Raw genomic sequence first — 26,308 nt, forward strand, 5'->3', positions numbered from 1 at the left:
ATATAATTTTTATATAATTTTTCATTCTGATAAGGTGGTTTTACGTACCAAACCTGGATTTCTTCCTAAGGTTGTTTCAAATAAGAATATTAATCAGGAAATTATTGTTCCTTCATTGTGTCCTAATCCTTCTTCCAAGAAGGAGCGTCTGTTACATAACTTGGACGTGGTCCGTGCCTTAAAGTTTTACTTACAGGCAACTAAAGATTTCCGTCAATCATCTTCATTGTTCATGGTTTATTCTGGAAAGAGTAGGGGTCAGAAAGCTACGGCTACCTCTCTTTCTTTCTGGCTGAGAAGTATCATCCGCCTGGACAGCAGCCTCCTGAAAGAATTACGGCTCATTCTATTAGGGCTGTGGCTTCCACATGGGCTTTTAAAAATGATGCATCTGTTGCACAGATTTGTAAAGCTGCGACTTGGTCGTCTCTTCATACTTTTTCCAAATTTTACAAATTTGGTACTTTTGCTTCTTCTGAGGCTGTTTTTGGGAGGAAAGTTTTTCAAGCAGTGGTGCCTTCCGTTTAGGTCTCTGTCTTGTCCCTACCTGTTGCTTTGGTATTGTATCCCACAAGTAAGGATGAAATCCGTGGACTCATCGTATCTTGTAGAAGAAAAGGAAATTTATGCTTACCTGATAAATTGATTTCTTCTACGATACGACGAGTCCACGGCCCTCCCTGTCAATTTTAGACAGATTATGTTTTTTTTTATTAGTTATTTATTAAATAGTTATTATTTATAACTTCAGTCACCTCTGAACCTTTTAGCTTTTCCATTCTCTTCCTATAGCCTTCGGTCGAATGACTGGGGGGGGAGGGGAAGGGAAGATATATACAGCTCTGCTGTGGCGCTCTTTGCTACTTCCTGTTAGCAGGAGGATAATATCCTACAAGTAAGGATGAAATCCGTGGACTTGTCGTATCTTGTAGAAGAAATCAATTTTATCAGGTAAGCATAAATTTCCTTTTTCTTCATAAATGGAAAGAGTCCACAGCTGCGTTCATTACTTTTGGGAATTCAGAACCTGGCCACCAGGAGGAGGCAAAGACACCCCAGCCAATAGCTTAAATACTCCTCCTACTTCCCTCATCCCCCAGTCATTCTTTGCCTTTCGTTCCAGGAGGTTTGTAGAGAAGTGTCAGAAGTTTTAGATCAGTCTATTATGGAGGGTAGTACTCTTTGGCATGGGACTGGAGTTTTAAGTAGTCCTGTTAGCATTTCAGTGAAAGCCATTCCAAAGCCAAACCATTCCGACTCATATTAACAGCTCCACAAGCAATCGGGGTTGACGAGTTTCGCTGCCTGCTTTCTTCTCTCAAGTCCATGGCAGAAGCGATGCTACTATCTGTCACACTTGAAGGGCCGTGTTCCTGTTCCACGGCGTAGATTCCCGTAAGAACTTTTTATTTTACTTTCTTCATGAAATGTACTGTATTACAGATGTTTTTCCGAGGGGCTACCACCTTGCAGGACTAACTTATAACACAGGGTCTCAGTGAGGCTCCTTTTATATCTTGGAATCAAGGTTAATATCTCCTGAGTGGGGTTATGGAACAGGTTTTTTTTTAATCATGTTTGTTATATGATTCAACCTGCTTATGTGTAGTGTTATTTCGGCTCATGGCTTGTGGAACATAACCACCTTTGGAAAGTGAGGCAATACGGTTCACCTGGTGACCGGGCGTGGTCACGTTTTTGGGCTCCATTTCTGCATTCCTGACCGTGTGGCGACAGAGAATTTCTGGTGTCTGGTTCATAGGAGGTGGTAAGTGCCCCAGCCATTGTGGGTGTCAGGTGACATTTAGATTTTTTTAGTCCACTTTTTTGTATCAATATCCTAGTTATGGAGGAGTTTGGTGTCATGGAGACGGACGTCTCTGTCTCAAATTCTACTCCTTGCGCAGAATGCGTATTGCCCCAGATGATACTAGCCTATCAGTTATGTTCTGAATGCCTTATTAGAGTGCTCAATTCCTCGGGATCGGGGAATCAAGGGCCCACTGAGCCATCCGCCTCTGGGGTTTCTGTCCTCCGAGTGGTGAGTTCCCTTCCACCATCTCTTACTACGCATGCAGGTAACCCAGATTTTGTTTATCCTTCTCAGGAAGGTGGCTTGTTCCCATCCGGGGGTTCGGCACAATGTCGCATGTCCATTATTTTGGCGCTGGCAAATCTGCAACTTCCAGAAATTTGCTTCAGATATTGTTTGTGTTCCGTTATCTGGGGCTCCTCATGCATGGGATGGCCTGTTCAGCTCTCTGGGGGAAATACTGTCCCTGAGGCTTCAGGGGGTCAACCTTCGGGGCCAAAGTCGTACTTTTCTCCAGCGGGGGTATGCTGTGCTTTTCGGTATAGACTGGCTCACCTTCGTGTTCTATTGAGGCAGCTTTTGGCGTTGTTGGAGGATCCCATCCTTAATGGATCTGAAAATTCTCAGTCTTCTTAGAATAGCTTTCAGTAATAGATATAAGGGGATTAAGTATTCCTCTTATTGGCTTATTTGTTGAGTATCTTTTTCCAGTTCTGAGCTTGGAAGAACAGGGTCCCTGTTGGGGCGTCTGTTCTTATTGGACGATAACCTACGGGTTGGCTTTTTTTTTTATATCACTCTGGTTAGGATGATTGTTGATTACAGCTCATGTTTGTTTTATTTTTTCTTCTGGAATTTTATTTTCTGGAATAGATACTCCGCAACCTTTTGATCGCACTGTTTACTTCTGCGGAAGTTTGTTCTAGAATATTTATCTGCCGTTTATTCTCCCTCTGGTGTGAATATATGAGGGCTTGGGTCCTGGGTTGCAGGCTAGTCCTGCCTGGCTTCAGATCCTTCTGTCACTATATTCAGACTTGTGGCGTCTGTTCTGCTGGTCTGATCCAGTTAAGGCTTTGAATGCTTCATATTATTATTATTATTATTGTTTTTAATTTACAAGTTCTGCTGAGCATTCTGGAAGAACCTAAGGGTTTGTGTGGTGTGGAGGATTGGTTCAGTCCTCATTAGCCTTTTTTAGCGTCTGGGATTCGATCCGCTGCGTCATACTCATTCGTTTCTGATTTCTGTCGGGACTTAGAGTGTTCCTTCCCATGTGGGTGAAGGTTTGGATGACTTAGGGCCTCCTTGCTGCCAGTTCCTGGTGGTCTTGCCTTTTGGGGCTTTTTGGCCATTATCCTTCGCGGTTTAGCTGCCTTCTGGGTGGGCCTGTGGCCTTTTCCTGTTTTTGGGGAGTTAGTTTTCCCTATCGGGATGATAGGCTGTGTCATCTCCTTCTCCAAGCTTTGCTTAGGGGTTTTTCTACAGGGGTTGAAATGCTTTGCATTATTTTTCCTCAGGTGGGTTCTGAGGTGTTTATGGAGATGTTTAGGGGAACACTGGCGTGGCCTCGTGGTTTGCTCAAACTTTGTTCTACTCCCTTTTCGGACGACTTGGTCCTCAATGGTTTCCCTTGGTCTTGGATGTCTTGGTGGTGTTCTGCACGCCTTTTGGGATCTAGAGTCTTGTAGCGACTCTGTTGCGCTCTAGCTCCTTTTGGAGTACTGGGCTCCGGCAAGGGGTATTCTCTTCCTTTAAGTTGGGAATTTTTGAGTGACTCTTGTTTTCCATTTTTCCGGGTTAGTCCGGTCATTCCCCTGTGAGGTCTGTTTTCAGACGGGATATTTGTGTTTCCTGGGGTGTGGTTGGTTTCACACATTTCTGGGCTCGGGCCTATAGTTTTTATCTTGGATCTTTCCGGATGTCTGGAACCTTATGATTCTGTGGCTGGTTCAGTGCGTTCCAGTTTTTCCAGGGAACTTTGGCTATGACTTATGGTCTAGTTAATTGAGCTGCTTGCAGCTTGGCCAGGATCTGTATGTTTTTTTGGATGCGTTCCTTGTGGTCTGTCCTGTACTTTGAGTGATGGGTGCTGTCCTCCTTGGGAGTTCTTCTGTGTTTCGTGGTGTCTGGATGATTTTCTTTCAGCTTTTGTTTTCATCAGGCTACGGCTTCCTGTTTGGGGCTTGTGCACTGTTGTTCTCTGTGCTTTCCCCCCTTGGGGTGTTAGTTTTGTTCTCCTTTAGGAGGGGGAATTTCCTCTCTCGGAAAGTTGGCTGTCCTGTCTTGTGGGCAGGTGATTGGAATAGGTATTTTAACCTATAGTGGGTTGTTCTGTTCCATCTGTTGAGATTGAAGTCTCTGTGTTGAGACTGTCATTAGTATTGTGCTGGGTCTTATGGCATTCTACTGCATTTCTCAGTTCAACTCTATGAGGTTCTCTTGGGAGTTCCTAATTAAGGGACCTTCTGGGTTGGCTCCCGATCTCTATTGGGCTGGCTAGGTCCGTCCCATTCTGTCCTTTGTCTGGGCCGGAGATTGTGGTCTTTTTGTTCCCCTGCTTGTCGGATCTGCCTGTTGCTGGGCTGGTCTGGTGTTGGGAGCAGACTCTGGGACCTGGGGTTAGTCCTCGGATCTTGAGGTACGGTGAGCATCTTTGAGGTTTTGGTCCTTCTCCATGTTCCAGTTGCACAAGTCGATTTGGTGGCTTGTGGATAGCCTGTGATGTGTCCACTGTTCAGTGGATGTTTCACAGTTTGATGGTGGGGTTGGCGTTCCGGTCTGGTATAATGGTTAGATCAACAGCTTAAGGTCTTTTGACAACTCAGGTTTGATTCTCATTTCTGGGAAGTGTACTTTTATCAAATCTACTTCAGCTGCTATTTAGTTGCTCGAAAATTATTTTGGTTTACAGGTCAATCTTGTAGGACTATTGCGTGTGATTCATGCAAGTGTTTTCTATCTGGGTTTGCGGCACATATTTTGGCTCTGAATATCTTGATATTCTGAGTCCCTTGCAACTTGAGGACTTCGTCTTCAGTTGTTACTTTGGGTGTGTTTGCACTGTAATCAGAGAAGTTTTTTTCTCTGTTTTGGGATCCCGGTCCTAATCTTGTGGTTTCTGTACTCTTTGGGTCTGGGCGTTGCCTCCCCTTGTTTCTCAGGACTGGTTATTGGTCTCTGTGAGCCTGACTTGGTTCTGGTGTTTTTCCTTATTTTATTTGGAACTACTTGTACCCTATTTAGGGTCTCCGGGTATCCTTGTCTGGTTCTCTGTGTTCTCTTCCTTTTGGGAGTTTACGGTAGTTGATCCCTTTCTCTGGTAAGGGGTGTGTTGTGGGGGACCGACTGCTGGGCGATGGTGTCTCCCAGAGGCGTGTGGCTCAGTTGAGTCTATTTTCTGCGGTCTCTAACAAGACTTGTGACTTTCTGTGGGTCAGTGTCCTTTTTCAAAGTTTTCTCGGCTTCGGATGAAGCAGGGTTTTTGCTGGGTAGGGGTTTTTAGGCCTGGTGCTCTCAGAATGGGCAGCCTTTTGTACCCTCCAGTTTTTGCATTCAGTGTCCTCTTTAGCTTGGGTATTGGTTTTCCAAAATTAATGAATGCAGCTGTGGACTCATTCCATTTATGACGAAAAACATAAATTATGCTTACCTGATCATTTTCTTTTCTTCAGATGGAAAAAGTCCACAGCTCCCCGCCCATGTTTTTATGTGGGGCGGCCGTAATTTTTGTTCTTCTGGCACCTTTTCACCCTGATTGATATTTCTTCTACTGTTCCTTGTTCCTCGGCAGAATGACTGGGGGATGAGGGAAGTGGGAGAGGAGTATTTAAGCCTTTGGCTGGGGTGTCTTTGCCTTTTCCTGGTGGCCAGGTTCTGAATTCCCAAAAGTAATGAATGCAGCTGTGGACTCTTTCCATCTGAAGAAAAGAAAATTATCAGGTAAGCATAATTCATGTTTTATTTGGCTGTGATCCTTTTATAATACATGGTATAGAACAACATATTTTGACTTTTAAACTGTATTTTTTTTGTTTTTATTTCTATATTATTAAGAAAAATAATTGGGATACTATTGATTTTATATTAAGTATATACCAAACAAGTATCCACAAAATTGTATACTATCATGAAACTGATGTCTTCACATACAATTTACTATTTTGGAGGGTCTGGTTCATTCACAGAAGGTCTTATTTCCCCTGACTATGGAGAGATCTGAAATGTATAGCTGTTATATGATCATCATAATATCACCTCACAGTAGTCAGAAACCATAGATTTCGTTTTTACATTTATAATCAATTGACTCACATATTGTAACTTAGCCTGTATGCAATGAAAACATTGCTCAATTTCCATTCTAGTAGTTTATTTTTATTTTTTTGCCATTTTTAAATAATTCTCGAGATATTTTCTGAAAATGCAGTCTGCTAGGATTTATATTTTTAATAAACAAAACTGTTGTCTTCAATTCCATCCCAAAACTTGAGGCTTTTCAATACAAGTAAAAGGGATATGAAACCCACATTTTTTCTTTCATGATTCAGATAGAACATGCATATTTAAGCAACTTTCTAATTTAAATGATACATTTTTCTTCATTCTCTTGCTATCTTTATTTGAATAAGCAGGAATGTAAGCACCCATTTTTGGTTCAGCACCTGGGTAGCACTTGCTGAACCAAATCTAAATAGATTTTGAATGATAATTTATTGTTTTGAGGTCTAAAAACTGTTGATTTGTGTATTTTCTATAGTATTGAGATAATTCTTACCCTCATTGATAGAGAAATATTTTATTGATGATGGCACAATAGGTAAATAAAGATACATTACAGATACATAAAAAATAAATAAATAATAATATTAGACCCTGCTTTGAAGATTTTACAATCTACAATTTGAGGACTGAGGAGGCAGAATGTGTGTGGTAGCTTACCCTGTGTTGTTACATTGTTGTTGGAGCAGTTAAAGATTCCTTTTGTTATCGAAAAGGACACAACACACCTAATTATAAAATATTTGTTTTCTTGCTATAAAATAACATACCAGCCTAGCGTAAACATTTTTAAAACAGACATCTTGCTGCATTTGTTTTTCATTGCCGCTGGGCTTTTTCGGAGTAGCCAATTCAGGCTTTCTTCCTGAGAAGGCAAGTCTAGCGATGATAATTTGTTTAGTATAAATAGCATTGTTTTTCAGTTATCTGTTCTGAGAACTGGAAAATACACAATTTTCAAATCTAAAATTGCATGAAAATGAGGCTAAATTAATAAATATAATGAAAAGTAAGCCTCTCTAATATAGGTGAGTTTTCAAAGGGTGCAAGGCAGTCTGTTGGAGTAGGGTAAAGAGTTCTAGAGAGTAGGGGCCGCACTGAAGAAGTCTTACAGATGGGAGAATATTGATGTAGGTCGGAGGTTAATTAAAAATATTGGCTTGGGGAGTATTCAGAGATAAGTAGGGATATACAGTTGGACGTGAGGTTGGCGAGAGCTTTATAGAGTTGGGTCAATATTTTTAATTAGGTTCTAAACCATCAGCAGCAGATCTTTAAGATTAGGCTTATGAAGTCTGAAGAATGTACTTCCAGTTCTCTCCTGAAAAAAAAATTGAAGTAGAATAACAAAATTAAGTATATTGCAAAGATACATAAATAAAGAGGTTATGGGAGGTTCTGTTGTGTGCTTTATGTCTCTTTTAAGGCTTATTAAGCATGATTCAGAAGCCCCAAGGCACATTTTGTGTCTACTTGATAACAAATTTGATTATTCTTAAACCAATGATTATTAAATTACATAGTGGAGACTACATGATGTTAAGATTACTATTTCTGATGCCATACAGTTAATTTAAAAATCTAGTATAATGGAGAAAATATCATGGATATGCCTGTTACTAAATACTGAGATGTTATTAATAGGATTTAATGTAAAATATTTTTACACACAGTAAAACTGAATCATCAAAGTTTTGGATTTCATTTCTAAAATAAAGAAAAAAGTACAGCAGATGTCCTTTTGCTTACATAGCATATGTTTTGCAATAGTGTTGCTTTAAATCTACAATTTACAATACAGTTTGACTAGAGCTAACTTTGCAAATGTAGCACATTTTTAGATAATGTACATTCTTATCACACATTTTTATTGCCTATTTTATAACTGTAGGGTTCTTTCCATTACTTTTTTTGTAGGAGTGTAGCTTTTGTGAAGATCCTCGATTTGCCAGGACCGGCGTCTGTATCAGCTGTGATGCAGGGATGTGCAGAGCTTACTTTCATGTGACTTGTGCCCAGAAGGAAGGCTTGCTTTCTGAGGCAGCAGCTGAAGAGGTAAATTAATAGACACACTTCTTTTGAAGATTGCATATGAAATTGATGGGGGGAAAAAAGTAATAAATACAAAATATGTCTGTCCTGATATAAATTAAGCATACGTTTATAGCGAAAAATGTATTGCAGGTTTGGAATATTTATTTAGTGGAGATTAAAGGCCTCTTAAGATGCAGCCAGTTTACCAGCCTATACTTTTTTCTTTTTAAAGCCAATTCTCACTTGAAAATTCATGTCCTTTTTTCACTACTTTTGCAACTTATACATAGACTATATTAGTGAAATGTGCCCTGACCAGTGGCGGTTCTAGAATGTATTATGTGACGACACAGCACACATAATATATGCTGCTCAATGGGGGTACTTCATGTGTGTGGAGGTGCATAGTACCCCCATAGAACTGACACTGGCCCTGACAAAAGATACCCAGAGTTACAAAGTTGCATACATTAAAACTTAGACACAAATATATTTAAATCCAGTATTAGATTTAATGTATGGCGTGTGCAGTGATTTATACTTACTATTTATCTTCTGCGATGCCACATTTACATAACTAGTAATACTTAGAACTGATACCCACTGGGGCATGAGCACAGTTCCCCAGTATTTTAGATTCATTTTATGTTAACATGACAATAAAAAATAACCGTACAAAGTTGCACCAAGCACTACAGAACAGCTACAGCTAAAAAAAATAAAGCTCTGCAGGGATTATGTAGGCAATTCACATTTCTTTCATAAGGTGGTAAGAGTCCACAAGCCTTGACATATGGCATTAAACTCCTCTCCACCAGGAGATAGGCAAAAATTACCCACCATACCAAGAGCTTGAAACCCTCACACTTCCTGATTCCCCTCAGTCTTAAAGGGACAGTTAACACCTTGTAATTACAAGACATTTATGTTGTGTTGCTAAAGAACAACACATCAGCCAAGACTTATGTTTTTAAAACACATTAACATTATTTTTACTGCAATTGTTTATTAATAGCCAAACTTAATATCATACGCCTCCTTTGCTAGAATCTCTGTTAATCCTCTTTACTTGGCGTTCCGCTCTATCGGCATCCAGAGGTGGCTGTGATGTCACCACAGACCCACCTTTCTACTCTGTGTCAATCAGGCCACCTATGTTGCTAAAGAACAACAAATCAGCCTTATGTTTTTAAAACACATTAACATTCTTTTTATTATTTATCAATAGCCAAACTTCACCCACCATTTACCTTATTTGAAGGAGCCAGTCTGGGCTTTAGTTACAGTTATTATAGAGTGCATTGTTTTGCATCTGCTATCTCATAAAGCTAACTAGAGAAATATATATATATAGCTTTAAATTGCTAAATTACATGAAAATGGCAGAAAATAATCAAATTATATTACAAAGATGTTTCATTATACATAACCAAACATGTTATATACAAACCTCAAGGTGTTTGCTGTCTCTTTAATTTTTGCCTTCCGAGGAAAAAGGTGAAATTGTGAGGTGCTTAGACATCTTAGTGGTAAGGGGTGCTCAAACTGCAGGCCCATTATCCCTCTCAGGGGTCCGAGAAAAGTTTAGGGGGGGGGGGGTGTAGAGGAGTACCATAGGCAGTGAGAGTAATTCCTCTGAGGGAGATTTTGACTAGCCTCTCACAGGTGTCACTGGGACTGGCCCTTCAGCCTTCTCCTCATGGTCTTGTTGGGGTGCCTCCTATGTAAGATCCTGAATTAGAGTTAGCTAACTAGGATGAGCTCAGCGGAGGATGCGGGATATATATGCAGCTGGGTAAGCATAGTAGAGTGGGTGTTATACAGGTAAGTATGTGACCTACACTCACACAGTCCACAGGCTTATTAACGGGTACAATAGTTATTGTATTTCAGGGCCAGGGGACACTCCATGCTTTTGTCACACACATACATGTAACGGGTACAAGTATTATAGTATTGGAGGGTTACAGAATAGATTTTCGGGTCAGACTACCTCGAGAAAGGTTCCTTCTGTCTCATGTTACCAAGAATTCTTTAAAAGCAGGAGCCTTTTCTCAATGCATTCAGGAACTGGAACACAGGAAGAACAAGGCCTAGACTTTAATTCAAATCTTTTTATAGTGCATGTTCAGACCAATTTTAGATCTCTAATTTTAAAATGGAAACAATTCAGACTATTTTGCCGTTGGTTTAGAAGGGTCAGTTAATGACCACAATAGATCTGAAAGATGCCTATCTACATAGTCTTATAGTAAGCTAAAATACAGCAAACAATACAATATACATTCTGCTGATATAACAGCAGATACAAATAGGATAAAAAAGAGAAACAGGGGAAAAAAAGTACTCCCCTCTCAAACAGATTGCTGTCACCCCCAGTATTTTTTCAAGGTCCTTTCTTGCATCTTGACCTAAAGGCACTAAATTTGATGGCATTGAAGTTTGAAGCTTGGTTTTACGCTAGAGAGGTCTTTCTGATTCTGTTGTCAACAATCTTATTGAGGCGAAGAAACCAGTCACTAGAAAGATTTATCATAAGGCATGAAAAGTATGTATTTCCTTGTGTGACTAGGAGTTTCCATTGGGATTCTTTTCAATTTCCAAAGAATTTGCAATTTCTTCACAATGGAATAGATAAGGGTTTATCAACCAGTTCCTTGAACAGTCAGTTTTTGGTCCTTTCGGTTTTGTACCATAAAAATCTTGCAAGAGTGCCAGATATTCAAACTTTGTTCAGGCACTTGTCAGGGCTAGATATATATCTCCTCCTTGGATCTCAGTTAAGTTTTGAGAGTGTTGCAAGTTCAGCCCTTTTGAACCTATGCATAATTTGGATATGCAGCTTTTGTCATGGATTTTTTTTCTTTTAGATATTTATTCATCCAGAAGAATCTCTTGTGAACCTCCTTACCTTGTCTTCCATCAGGTTAATGCAGTTCTTTGAACTCACTATAACTTACCAAAGGTTGTTTCTTCAAACAATATTAATCTTTCTGTTCTTCTAAGGAAAGACTTTTACATAACTTGGATGCAGTTAGAATGTCTTATCTCCAATCTACTAAGGAGTTCAGACAGTTTTCTACTTTCTTCATGTTTGTCGCCCATGTAGAGGTCAGAAGGCTACTGCAGTTACTTTGGCCTCTTTGCTAAAACATCTGATTTGCAAGGCTTATCTGTATCTTCTTCTTGGGCTTTTAAAAAGGAGGCTTCAATTGAACAAATTTGCAAAGCTGTGACTTGTTTTTCCCTTCATAATTTTAGAAAAGTTTTTGTCTCTTCAGAGACCGTGTTTGGCAGAAATGTTTTCCAGGCTGCATTGTCTGATTAATGTCTACGTGCATGCCTACTTTTTTGTCTCACCCTTTTTGATGCTATTGTGGACTTCACAGCTTGGATATTGGATCCCATATGTCAAGGATCATGGATCACAGCACCTTATGAAAGAAAACAACATTTATGCTTACCTGATAAATTAATTTCTTTCTTGGTGGTGATAGTCCACGAGTACCTCCCTTTTTTATTAGTCAATGGTCCTACCATGCACCTCATTTACTTTGTTCTTCCTGTCTTTCTGTTTTCTCCCTTTTGCTCAGTTATTCGATAGATTGAGGATAATTATGAAGGGGGAGGGATTAAAGTTCTTGGTATGATAGGTCATTTTTGCCTGCCTCCTGGTGGAAAGGAGTTTTAATCCCATATGTCAAGGCTCATGGACTCTCACCACAATGAAAGAAATTAATTTATCAGGTAATAATACATTTTATTTATTAACCTTTTCCAAATTAGTTAATGGGTATAGTGCATAGACAAATAAAATTTAAATTAAAAGTCAAAATTCACAGAATTTAAAAAAATATATATAGCGATCTTACTATTTGGAATGTATACAATACTTGGATGTGTTGTAAAGGGCTACAATTTACTTTCACTTTATCTAGGTGTAAAATAGGAAAAATAAGCTTTTTGAGATATATTTCCCATTGAATTTTTAAAACTTGCAAATAATGTGTTTCAATGTAGAAAAACATTGTAACATGTAATTTTTACTGTTGTCCTATGTATAGAAATAGTTGCACTTATGTTCTTATAGAAATATCAGTAAGTATTAACATATAAAAATATATGCAAGGACATAATTACAAATACTAGACCTATGCCTAGGGCAGGAATACATATTACATATATTAATAAAGTGGAAATTATAATTAAAATAAAAAATGGTATTTGCCTATGGTTTTAAAACTGTGTCTTTGTTTAGAGGTGATCACAGATAAGAAGTGTAGACGTTAAACGTACACTTTATAGTCTAAGGTCGGGTTATCATAGCAACCAACTTGATTTTCAAGAAATCCAATGTCGAATTGAAACGTTAACACAACATTAACTTACACCTATATGAAAAGTGCATCTGCACGCAATGCGCAAATGATTTAAATGGAAACCTGCAGTGACAAAGGGTCATATATTTGACATAACCAGCATATTTACTGTTCCAAGGACCGGTGGAAACTGTAGTACGTAACCATTCCCTCTATACCGATCTGTAATCCAGGACAGGAATATCATACGCCTCCTTTGCTAGAATCTCTGTTAATCCTCTTTACTTGGCGTTCCGCTCTATCGGCATCCAGAGGTGGCTGTGATGTCACCACAGACCAGCCTTTCTACTCTGTGTCAATCAGGCCACCTATGGGATCAATATATTTATTCAATTTTAATATTAAAAGTGCAGACTTCCACACAGGAAAGCAGGTAGCAGTAGCGTGCTTTGATCTTACGCGTTTTGACAAGAATATGCTTTAATTATAGATCTAACATTGCACCTGGTTGATTAAAGGAACAAAATTAAACTTCCATGTTTCAGGTAGAGCATGCAATTTTAAAAAAAACTGTCCAATCGACTTCCATTAAAAAAAATAAAATATATATATATATTTTTACACTTTGAGTCGCCAGCTACTACTGAGCATGTGCAAGAAGTCACAGAATATATATATATATATATATATATATATGTGTGTGTGTGTATATGCATTTGTGATTGGCTGATGGCTGTCTTCTATTTATTTAAAGTTCAGAGTGACTAAGTGCTATTGCAGTCTTTTCATAATGGATGTGTTCATTATGCAAATCTACTGTATTTACTAGTCTTTTAATTTAAAAAGAACATACAATAAGATCACTGGATGATGACATATCAATATAAGTGCTACCTGACTTAACTATTTCTATACTACTCAAATCATTAGTGAAATGTAAGTGTATATACAAACTCTATGTAAACACTACACAACTTTTAAGCTATTCATTACCATTTTCCAATTGTACATCTCAATAGTTAAAGGCAAACAATGATGATAGAAACAGTGGAAAAGATCCCTTAACGATCAAGTCAAAATAAACTTTTATGATTCAGAAAGAGCATGTAGTTTTAAGACACTTTCCAATTTACTTCCATTATCAAATTTTGCACAGTCTTTTTATATTCACGTTTTCTGGGGAACGAGATCCTACTGAGCATGTGCAGAAGTTCACAAGGTATACGTATACTAGTCTGTTATTGGCTGTCTGTGACATGATACAGGAGGCCAGAAAATTAGAGAAAGAAAAAAAAATTGTCAGAAAAAAATCTGCTTATTTGATATTCAGAGTAAGTGTTATTGCATTGTCTTTGTATTATGTACTTGTTAATTATGTAATTCTACTGCATTGAGTGGTCCTTTAAATTGTTGTGTGAAAGATCCATATATAACTAAAGTTTATTTCAACCCTAAACAATCTTCTGCTTTCAGCTACTGAGAAACAGAAATTACACATTGACACACTATATACATTGCTTCAATAAACACTGCTGAGAAACAGAAAGTACATATCGACACAATATATACATTATTTAAATAAACACATTATTCCTAATAGTTAATTCAATCAAAATCACTGTTGAACCCTTTAGGTACCAAAGTCTCTAATTTAAATATCCAGTACATTTTTTGTCTGGATAAAAGTCTCAATTTATCACCGCCCCTCAGAGGGCTTTGTATAATAGTAGGAGGTGGTCGAAGAATGAAAATGTGCAGTGTTCTTCAGAGAAGGGGGTCTTCAGTCTATGTTGAGGTCCGGTTCCCCTTAGAGTACAGTGCTTGACAGAGGGATGTTTTTGGAGTATGGTCTATGATACAATGGTTTAGCCTCATGGGAAATCATTTGCAGGGACTCGTCTTCTGCCTCCCTTTACAGATCTTAGTTATACTCCTGTCTCCATTACCACTGCTGTTATGATTGAGTACTGGTTTGGCTGTCTACTACTGGCTTATAAGTGGACACATTTTATAACGCAAGAAGACAGGATCACAGTGTGACTCCTTTTATCTGAATGGAATCAAGGGTTAATGTCTCCGGAAGGGGATTATTGAACGGGGGGGGATTAATCTCATATTTTAAATATTGTTTTTATGCTGTGATGTGTAATATGAGGCTCAGGCAGATGTTGGAACGTACAGGTTTTACTTTTATTTTGGGCTGCACAGCCTGTTAGGCTTGGTACGCTTTAAGTGGTGCAGGGGCAGTCCTGCATGGCGCACCACGTGACCGGGTTTGGTTACATTGATTGTTTGTTTTCTTTCTGACTGTGCAGTTGAATGGAGACAAAGCTGTTTCTCTCTTGGGCCTGGATCATAGGAGGTGGTGATTGCCCCAGCCATTGGGGGTATAAAGGTGCCATTTATCTTTGTCTATAGTCTGAATTATAAGTGCAAGATTTGGAGGACTTTGATACGTTAGAGGGTACTCCCTCTTTACCTAAATCTAATGTCTGTCTATATATTAAGGAAGCCACGGTATACCCGTCTGCTCAATTATGTTCCACATGCCTTGATAAAGTAATTTTATCAAAGAAAGTTAATATGTTTAGTATTACTGAGCCTTCTACCTCTGAGAAGTCTCCGTCCCGTGAGGTGCGCACCCTACAGTCATCTCCTAATACACATGAAGCTTCCCGTAGCACTCCTATTCCTCCATCTGGGCGGTCCTTTTACCACCAGACTTTACTGAACAGTTACAAACTGCAGTGTCTGCGGCCTTTAGTGCTTTACCTCGCCCTGCTATGCGCAAGCGAAAGGTTAAATATTGTTATCCCTCCCAGGGGTCATCTATTAGCTTATTGGATTTATTGGATACAACATTATCCGATGATGAAGACGCCTCTGCTACTTCAGAGGATGCTCTTTCTAGGTCGGAATCTGCTGCCTCTAAGCCTCCAGCTGCAGAGGAACTAGACTTTAGATTTAGGATTGAACACCTACACTTTCTGCTAAAGGAAGTTTTGGCTACTTTAAGGCACTGTTGCAGAGATCTGTGGCAACCTGAGGGTTGCAGGTTCGATCCCAGCAAGGTCCACTCAGCCTTTCATCCTTCCGAAGTTGGTAAAATGAGTACCATCGAGTTGGGTAATAACAACACCTGTTATCAGCGCCGCGAGTCAGTTAAAGCGATACTGAACCCAATTTATTTTTGTGCGATTCAGATAGAGCATGCAATTTTAAGTACCTTTCTTATTTACTCCTATTTCTTCCTTCTCTTGCTATCTTTATTTGAAAACGGAGGCATCTAAGCTAAGAAGCCAGACAATTATTTGTCAGAACCCTGGACAGCACTTGTTTATTCACGAATCAGCAAGAACAACCCAGGTTATTCACCAAAAATAGGCCAGCATCTAAACTTACATTCTTGCTTTTCAAATAAAGATACCAAGAGAATGAAGAAAATTTGATAATAGGAGTAAGTTAGAAAGTTGCTTAAAATTGTATGCTCTGTCTGAATCATGAAAGAAAAAAATTGGGTTCAGTGTCCCTTTAAGTCTGAGGTTGGGCGCTATACAAGTATCCATTAAAAGAAAAGATGTGTAAGGAGCCTATGGATAAGAAGCTGGAAACTACTAAGAAAGATGTTTCAGCATACAGTGTTTCAGCATACTGGTGCGACTCCTTATCTGAGTTTATCAAGGTGGAGGGTCCCCTTGACACGATCCAGGAAAGAAATAAGGCCGTAAGGGTAGCTAATTCTTTTATTTGTGATGCAAATATGCAGATTAATCGCCTGAACGCCAAGGTTTCAGGTTTTTCTGTGCTAGCCCGTAGGGCACTCTGGCTGAAATATTGGTCTACGGACATGGCTTCGAAGTCTAGACTTCTTTCCCTCCCATTTAAGGTAAAGATTATTTTTGGTCCAGGCCTGGACTCAATCATATTCACGGTTACTGGAAACAAAGGTGCCTTTTTACCACAGGATAAGAAGAACAAACATAAGGGACAAGGTCCTAATTTTCGTTCGGACAAATCCCAACGTCAGCAGCCCTCTGCAAAGCCGGAGCAGTCCAAGGGAACTTGGGGGGCAGATTCTTCTTATCAAACCTGTCTTGAAGGCCAGAAAAGAGAGAGGCTTTTCTAGGGTGTGTGAGGAATCTCTCTGCCTTGGGGATCATTGTACCGGTACCTCCAGCAGAGAGAGGTCTGGTCCCAAAGAAGGAGGGTACTTTTCGTCCAATTCTGGACCTAAATTGTTTAAACAATCTCCTGTCTGTCCCCTCGTTCAAGATGTAGACAATAAGGTCTACAAAGTTCCAGGGACACAATAAGGTCTATTCTTCCTTTAGTTCAGGAAGGAAAATTCATGACCACGATAGACCTGAAAGATGCCTACCTTCACATCCCTATATACAAGGAACACTTCAAGTTCCTAAGATTTGCTTTCCTGGACCAGCACCTCCAGTTTATTGCTCTTCTGTTTGGTCTAGCTGCTGCTCCTAGAGTTTTTATGAAGGTTCTGGGGGCTCTGCTCGCAGTGGCCAGAACCAGAGGTATAGCAGTGGCACCATTCTTAGACAATATTCTGGTCCAGGCACCATCCTGTCGTCTGGCAGAAGACCATTCGAAAGCCCTTCTTACTCTTCTTTGATCTCATGGATGGAAGATAAATTTAGAAAAGAGGTTTCTTATTTACAGTACCAGGGTGGAATTCCTGGGTACGATAATAGACTCCATATCCACAAGGATATTTCTTACAGACCAGAGACGTTGCAAGCTAACTTCCAATTGTCTTGCCCTCCAGACCTCCTTAAGGCCCTCTGTGGCTCGGTGTATGGAGGTAATTGGTCTCATGGTGTTCTGCATGGACATCATTCCTTTTGCCAGATTCCATCTCTGGCCTCTTCAGCTATGCATGCTGAGACAGTGGAATGGAGATCATTCAGATCTGTCTTAACAGATTTAGCTGGACAACCGGTCGAGAGAATCGCTCTCCTGGTGGCTCTGTCCAGATCACCTGTCCCAAGGGACATCCTTCTTGAGACCATCCTGGGAGATTGTGACTTTGGACGCGTGTGTTTTAGGATGGGGAGCTGTTTGGGGTGCCAGGAAGGCACAGGGCCTGTGGACTAAAGAGGAATCCCTCTTCCCAATCAACATCTTGGAACTTCGAGCGATCTTCAATGCTCTGAAGGCTTGGCCTCTTCTGGGTTCGGCCCAGTTTATCATATTCCAATCGGACAACATAACCTTGGTGGCTTACATCAACCATCAGGGGGGAACAAGGAGCTCCCTAGCAATGAGGGAAGTATCTCGGATTCTGGACGGAGGCCCACAACTGCTTGCTGTCAGCGATCCACATTCCGGATGTGGAAAACTGGGAAGCGGATTTCTTCTGCAGACAATCCTTTCACCCAGGGGAAAGGCCTCTCCATCCCGATGTGTTTGCGGAGATTTGCAACAGATGGGGGAAGCCGGAGATAGATCTCATGGCGTCCCGGCTCAATTCCAAGCTACCCAGATATGGGTTGCGGTCCAGGGATCCTCAGGCGGAGCTAATAGATGCTTTAGCAGTGCCTTGGAAGTTCAGTCTGATCTACATTTTTCCACCGTTACCACTTCTCCCTAGTGTAGTTGCCCGCATCAAGCAGGAGCAAGCATCAGTGATTCTAATAGCTCCATCATAGCCGTGGAGGATGGGGTTTGTGGACCTGGTGAGGATGTCCTCATCTCCTCCATGGAGGTCACCTTGTCGCAGGGATCTGCTGGAGCAAGGTCCTTTATCAAAATCTAGATTCTCTGAGGCTGACTGCGTGGTGATTGAACACTTACTCCTAGCCAATAGAGGTTTCTCTGAAAGAGTTATTGATACTCTCATTCAAGCTCATAATCTGGTTACTTGTCACATCTATCATAAGGTGTGGAGGATCTACTTATTCTGGTGTGAAGAGCGTATTTCTTTTTCCCTCCCGTTTCATTCAGTGTCCTCTAGAGCTTTGGTATATGTTCCCCACAAGTAAGGAATAAAGCCGTGGACTCTTCTCATTTTAAGAAGGAAAACATAATTATGCTTACCAGATAATTTCCTTTCCTTCTGTATGAGGAGAGTCCATGGCTCCCGCCCTTATTCTCTGTTGGGCGGACCTAATTTTTTTGTTTTGTTCTTCTGGCACCATTTATACCCTGATATTTATCCTACTGTTCTTTGTTCCCTCTGCAGAATGACTGGGGGAGGTATTTAAGCCTTTGGCTGGGGTGTCTTTGCCTCCTCCTGGTTGCCAGGTTCAGTATTTCCCACAAGTAAGGAATGACGCATTGGACTCTCCTCATACAGAAGGAAAGGATTTTTTCTGGTAAGCATAATGTATGTGTTTTTTTGGCACAAGCTGTCTGTTCTGTCTGGCTTGACAGAGCATGCTTAGTTTTATGAGGGGGTATACGTTTTCCCTTTCCTCAAGAGCTTGCTTAAAGTGGGTGTTTTTTATATAGTACTTTTGCATTGCTTTTGCTTTTTGCTATTATGGAGTAGCAAAAATCTGTCCCTAAATTTGCCCTTGCAACTGAGTCTCCTTTACAATACAACTGAAGTCCCTTCATCGACTTTATGTGACTCATGTTTAGATTTGTTATTATTTGTTATTAATGTTTCCGATGTTTCTCAGGGTTGTAATGCATCTACTAACTGTTCATAACATGAATATGCTGATGGAGTACCTCCAGCTATGAAGAATTGTATTACTTCTGCAATTACGAAGGCACTAGCTGCCATTCCGCCTTTAAACAAACATAAAAGGTCAGTTTTACCTTTTACTAGTAATGAGTGTCCTGATACTGGGGATACTATGGTATCTTCAAATGGTGACGTTTTCTCTGGAAGTGAGGATCCCTCACCTGATGTTGAGCCTGATAATTCCTCTTTTCTATTTAAGATTGGACATATTTGATCTCTCTTAAAATAGGTTTTGCTTACTTTAGAGGTTGAAAATCCTGTTTCTAATCTCCCTGATACTTTTCCTGTTCCTGGTACTGTTTCTGATTTGATTGCTAAGGAATTGTCTAAGCCAGGTTTGTCTTTTAATCCTTCTGCAAGGTTTAAAAAGCTATTTCCTTTACCTACTGCTAATCTAGAGTTATGGGAAACCATTCCTAAGGGGGATGGGTCCATTTCCACTCTAGCTAACCGTACTACTAGTCCTTTGGAAGACAGTACTTATTTTAAAGACCCTTTAGACATAAAATTTGAATCTTTCTAAGGAGGACCTTTTTACATACTGGTTATATTTCTTTCATGTAATTAGCAAGAGTCCATGAGCTAGTGACGTATGGGATATACATTCCTACCAGGAGGGGCAAAGTTTCCCAAACCTCAAAATGCCTATAAATACACCCCTCACCACACCCACAAATCAGTTTTACAAACTTTGCCTCCTGTGGAGGTGGTGAAGTAAGTTTGTGCTAGATTCTACGTTGATATGCGCTCTGCAGCAGGTTGGAGCCCGGTTTTCCTCTCAGCGTGCAGTGAATGTCAGAGGGATGTGAAGAGAGTATTGCCTATTTGAATTCAATGATCTCCTTCTACGGGGTCTATTTCATAGGTTCTCTGTTATCGGTCGTAGAGATTCATCTCTTACCTCCCTTTTCAGATCGACGATATACTCTTATATATACCATTACCTCTACTGATTCTCGTTTCAGTACTGGTTTGGCTTTCTACTACATGTAGATGAGTGTCCTGGGGTAAGTAAGTCTTATTTTTGTGACACTCTAAGCTATGGTTGGGCACTTTTATATAAAGTTCTAAATATTTGTGTTTAAACATTTATTTGCCTTGATTCAGGATGTTCAATATTCCTTATTTCAGACAGTCAGTTTCATTATTTGGGATAATGCATTTGAATAATCAATTTTTTTCTTACCTTAAAATTTGACTTTTTTCCCTGTGGGCATTTTATTGCGTCATTCTTGGCGCGGACTTTTTTGGCGCAAAAATGTCTTTGTTATTTCCGGCGTCATACTTGTCACCGGATGTGGCGTCATTTTTGGCGCTAAAAGCATTTAGGCGCCAAATAATGTGGGCGTCTTTTTTGGCGCTAAAAAATATGGGCGTCGTTATTGTCTCCACATTATTTAAGTCTCATTGTTTATTTGCTTCTGGTTGCTAGAAGCTTGTTCACTGGCATTTTTTCTCATTCCTGAAACTGTCATTTAAGGAATTTGATCAATTTTGCTTTATATGTTGTTTTTTCTATTACATATTGCAAGATGTCTCAGATTGACCCTGAATCAGAAGATACTTCTGGAAAATCGCTGCCTGATGCTGGATCTACCAAAGTTAAGTGTATTTGCTGTAAACTTGTGGTATCTGTTCCTCCAGCTGTTGTTTGTATTGAATGTCATGACAAACTTGTTAATGCAGATAATATTTCCTTTAGTAATACTACATTACCTGTTGCTGTTCCATCAACATCTAATACTCAGAGTGTTCCTGTTAACATAAGAGATTTTGTTTCTAAATCCATTAAGAAGGCTATGTCTGTTATTCCTCCTCCTAGTAAACGTAAAAGGTCTTTTAAAACTTCTCATTTTTCAGATGAATTTTTAAATGAACATCATCATTCTGATTCTGATAATGATTCATCTGGTTCAGAGGATTCTGTTTCAGAGGTTGATGCTGATAAATCTTCATATTTATTCAAAATGGAATTTATTCGTTCTTTACTTAAAGAAGTCTTAATTGCTTTAGAAATAGAGGAATCTGGTCCTCTTGATACTAAATCTAAACGTTTAAATAAGGTTTTTAAATCTCCTGTAGTTATTCCAGAAGTTTTTCCTGTCCCTGATGCTATTTCTGAAGTAATTTCCAGGGAATGGAATAATTTGGGTAATTCATTTACTCCTTCTAAACGTTTTAAGCAATTATATCCTGTGCCATCTGACAGATTAGAGTTTTGGGACAAAATCCCTAAGGTTGATGGGGCTATCTCTACTCTTGCTAAACGTACTACTATTCCTACGGCAGATAGTACTTCCTTTAAGGATCCTTTAGATAGGAAAATTGAATCCTTTCTAAGGAAAGCTTACTTATGTTCAGGTAATCTTCTTAGACCTGCTATATCTTTAGCGGATGTTGCTGCAGCTTCAACTTTTTGGTTGGAAGCTTTAGCGCAACAAGTAACAGATCATAATTCTCATAGCATTGTTAATCTTCTTCAACATGCTAATAATTTTATTTGTGATGCCATCTTTGATATCATTAGGGTTGATGTCAGGTATATGTCTCTAGCTATTTTAGCTAGAAGAGCTTTATGGCTTAAAACTTGGAATGCTGATATGTCTTCTAAGTCAACTTTGCTTTCCCTTTCTTTCCAGGGTAATACATTATTTGGTTCACAGTTGGATTCTATTATTTCAACTGTTACTGGGGGGAAAGGAACTTTTTTACCACAGGATAAAAAATCTAAAGGTAAATTTAGGTCTACTAATCGTTTTTGTTCCTTTCGTCACAATAAGGAACAAAAGCCTGATCCTTCCCCTACAGGAGCGGTATCAGTTTGGAAACCATCTCCAGTCTGGAATAAATCCAAGACTTTTAGAAAGCCAAAGCCAGCTCCCAAGTCAACATGAAGGTGCGGCCCTCATTCCAGCCCAGCTGGTAGGGGGCAGATTACGATTTTTCAAAGAAATTTGGATCAATTCGATTCACAATCTTTGGATTCAGAACATTGTTTCACAAGGGTACAGAATAGGCTTCAAGATAAGGCCTCCTGCAAGAAGATTTTTTCTTTCCCGTATCCCAGTAAATCCAGTGAAGGCTCAAGCATTTCTGAAATGTGTTTCAGATCTAGAGTTGGCTGGAGTAATTATGCCAGTTCCAGTTCTGGAACAGGGGCTGGGGTTTTACTCAAATCTCTTCATTGTACCAAAGAAGGAGAATTCCTTCAGACCAGTTCTGGATTTGAAAATATTGAATCATTATGTAAGGATACCAACATTCAAAATGGTAACTATAAGGACTATTCTGCCTTTTGTCCACAATAGATTTACAGGATTCCGATTCATCCAGATCATTATCAGTTTCTGAGATTCTCTTTCCTAGACAAGCATTACCAGTTTGTGGCTCTGCCGTTTGGCCTAGCAACAGCTCCAAGGATTTTTACAAAGGTTCTCGGTGCCCTTCTGTCTGTAATCAGAGAACAGGGCATTGTGGTATTTCCTTATTTGGACGATATCTTGGTACTTGCTCAGTCTTCACATTTAGCAGAATCTCATACGAATCGACTTTGTATTGTTTCTTCGAGAACATGGTTGGAGGATCAATTTGTCAAAAAGTTCATTGATTCCTCAGACAAGGGTAACCTTTTTAGGTTTCCAGATAGATTCAGTGTCCATGACTCTGTCTCTGACAGACAAGAGACATCTAAAATTGGTTTCAGCTTGTCGAAACCTTCAGTCTCAATCATTCCCTTCGGTAGCCTAATGCATGGAAATTCTAGGTCTTATGACTGCTGCATCGGACGCGATCCCCTTTGCTCGTTTTCACATGCGACCTCTTCAGCTCTGTATGCTGAACCAGTGGTGTAGGGATTATACAAAGATATCTCAGTTAATATCTTTAAAACCGATTGTACGACACTCTCTGACGTGGTGGACAGACCACCATCGTTTAGTTCAGGGGGCTTCTTTTGTTCTTCCGACCTGGACTGTGATTTCAACAGATGCAAGTCTGACGGTCTCTTCACCCAGAGGTATTTCTTCAGATTGTTCAAATATGGGGACTTCCAGAAATAGATCTGATGGCTTCTCATCTAAACAAGAAGCTTCCCAGGTATCTGTCCAGATCCAGGAATCCTCAGGCGGAGGCAGTGGATGCATTGTCACTTCCTTGGGAGTATCATCCTGCCTATATCTTTCCGCCTCTAGTTCTTCTTCCAAGAGTGATTTCCAAGATTCTAAAGGAGTGCTCGTTTGTTCTGCTGGTGGCTCCAGCATGGCCTCACAAGTTTTGGTATGCGGATCTTGTCCGGATGGCCACTTGCCAACCGTGGACTCTTCCGTTAAGACCAGACCTTCTATCGCAAGGTCCTTTTTTCCATCAGGATCTCAAATCCTTAAATTTGAAGGTATGGAGATTGAACGCTTAATTCTCAGTCATAGAGGTTTCTCTGACTCTGTGATTAATACTATGTTACAGGCTCGTAAATCTGTATCTAGGAAGATATATTATCGAGTCTGGAAGATTTACATTTCTTGGTGTTTTTCTCATCATTTTTCTTGGCATTCTTTTAGAATTCCTAGAATTTTTCAGTTTCTTCAGGATGGTTTGGATAAAGGTTTGTCTGCAAGTTCCTTGAAAGGACAAATCTCTGCTCTTTCTAGTCTTCCTGATATTCATTGCTAGTCTTCCTGATATTCATTGTTTTGTACAAGCTTTGGTTCGTATAAAACCTATTATTAAGTCAATTTCCCCTCCTTGGAGTTTGAATTTGGTTCTGGGGGCTCTTCAAGCTCCTCCGTTTGAACCTATGCATTCGCTAGACATTAAATTACTTTCTTGGAAAGTTTTGTTTCTTTTGGCCATCTCTTCTGCTAGAAAAGTTTCTGAATTATCTGCTCTTTCTTGTGAGTCTCCTTTCCTGATTTTTCATCAGGATAAGGCGGTGTTGCGAACTTCTTTTAAATTTTTGCCTAAGGTTCTGAATTCTAACAACATTAGTAGAGAAATTGTGGTTCCTTCATTGTGTCCTAATCCTAAGAATTCTAAGGAAAGGTCGTTGCATTCTTTGGATGTAGTTAGAGATTTGAAATATTATGTTGAAGCTACTAAAAATTTACGAAAGACTTCTAGTCTATTTGTTATCTTTTCCGGTTCTAGGAAAGGTCAGAAGGCCTCTGCCATTTCTTTGGCGTCTTGGTTAAAGTCTTTGATTCATCTTGCTTATTTCGAGTCGGGTAAAACTCCGCCTCAAAGGATTACAGCTCATTCTACTAGGTCAGTTTCTACTTCCTGGGCGTTTAGGAATGAAGCTTCGGTTGATCAGATTTGCAAAGCAGCAACTTGGTCTTCTTTGCATACTTTTACTAAATTCTACCATTTTGATGTGTTTTCTTCTTCTGAAGCAGTTTTTGGTAGCAAAGTACTTCAGGCAGCTGTTTCAGTTTGATTCTTCTGCTTATAATTTCAGTTTTTTTCATTATAAGATTTAAACTTTGTTTTGGGTGTGGATTTTTTTCAGCGGAATTGGCTGTCTTTATTTTAGCCCTCCCTCTAGTGTGACTCTTGCGTGGAAGATCCACATCTTGGGTAGTCATTATCCCATACGTCACTAGCTCATGGACTCTTGCTAATTACATGAAAGAAAACATAATTTATGTAAGAACTTACCTGATAAATTCATTTCTTTCATATTAGCAAGAGTCCATGAGGCCCACCCTTTTTTGTGGTGGTTATGATTTTTTTGTATAAAGCACAATTATTCCAATTCCTTATTTTATATGCTTTCGCACTTTTTTCTTATCACCCCACTTCTTGGCTATTCGTTAAACTGATTTGTGGGTGTGGTGAGGGGTGTATTTATAGGCATTTTAAGGTTTGGGAAACTTTGCCCCTCCTGGTAGGAATGTATATCCCATACGTCACTAGCTCATGGACTCTTGCTAATATGAAAGAAATGAATTTATCAGGTAAGTTCTTACATAAATTATGTTTTTTTAGACCTGCTGTATATATTGCTGATGTAGCCGCAGCTTCTACTTATTGGTTAGACAGTCTTGAATAGCAGTTTTCTACTGACCCTGTTAATTCTAATCTGTTGAGTTTACTTCAGAATGCAAATTCTTTTATTTGTGATGCTGTGTTTGATATTATGAAAATCAATGTTAAAAGCATGTATTCAGCTATTCTTGCCAGAAAAGGCCTTGTGGCTTAAATCCTGGAATGCTAACATGGTGTCTAAATCTTGATTTTTGTCTCTTTCTTTTGGGTCTGATTAAGATTCTGTTATTTCCACTATTACTAGGGGTAAAGGAACTTCCTCAGGATAAGAGGTCTAAAGGAAAATGCAAAGCTTCTAATCATTTTGTTCCTTTTGTCGGAATAAAGAACAGAAAACTGACTCCTCTGGTCAGAAGCAAGGTCCCTTAGGTTCAGTCTGGAGACCTAATGCTAATTTTAACAAGTCCAAACAGGGTTAGAAATCTGTTCCTGCCTCCAAGACCACATGAAGTTGTGGCCCCTGGTCCAGTAGTCCTGGTAGGGGGCAGATTAAAACTTTTTTAGGAGGCTTGGTTTCAATTTGTCCCAGATCTATGGGTTCAGAATATTGTTTCTCTGGGATATGGAATTGGATTTAGAACAATGTTCCAAGGATTCATGTAAAAGCTCAGGCTTTTCTTCAATCTGTCTCAGATCTGGAAGAAATGGGAGTGATTGTACCAGTTCCCGTGTAGTAACAGGGGATGGGATTTTATTCAAATCACTTCATTGTTCCAAAGAAGGAAGGCACTTTCAGACCCATTTTGGATCTAAAGACTAAACAAGTTTGTCAGGGTTGATCTTTCAGAATGGATTTATCAAGACTATTCTGCCTTTTGTTCAGTAAGGACAGTTTGTGTCAACAATAGATTTAAAGGATGCATACATTCATATTCCTATTCACCAAGAACATCACTAGTTTCTGAGATTTGCTTTCCTTGAAATGCATTATCAGTTTGTTTCTCTGTTTGTTGCTCTTCCATTTGGTCTATCTACAGCTCCAAGAATTTTTACCAAGGTTCTGGGTGTCCCTTTGTTTGTAATCAGAGCTCAGGGTATTGCAGTGTTTCCTTACCTGGACAATATCTTGGTACAGGTCTGCTTTTTTTCTTTTAGCATAATCTCACA

At 39.5% G+C, this 26,308-nt stretch overlaps 1 protein-coding gene across 5 annotated transcripts in view; it reads left to right on the forward strand.

Annotated features, from left to right (window-relative positions):
* PHF14 (PHD finger protein 14) overlaps window positions 1-26,308 on the forward strand; it is an 809,709-nt gene that overhangs the window by 212,429 nt on the left and 570,972 nt on the right. For all 5 annotated transcript variants that reach the window (XR_008402519.1, XM_053714097.1, XM_053714098.1 and 2 more), the window contains one exon: window positions 8,012-8,149. Coding sequence is in view for 4 of the 5 variants with exons in the window: in XM_053714097.1 (XP_053570072.1) it covers window positions 8,012-8,149 (138 nt within the window). In the remaining variant the exon portion in view is untranslated. The remainder of the gene's footprint in view (window positions 1-8,011; window positions 8,150-26,308) is intronic.

Source organism: Bombina bombina, chromosome 5, assembly GCF_027579735.1.
Source record: "Bombina bombina isolate aBomBom1 chromosome 5, aBomBom1.pri, whole genome shotgun sequence".
Classification (NCBI taxonomy): Eukaryota; Metazoa; Chordata; class Amphibia; order Anura; family Bombinatoridae; genus Bombina; species Bombina bombina.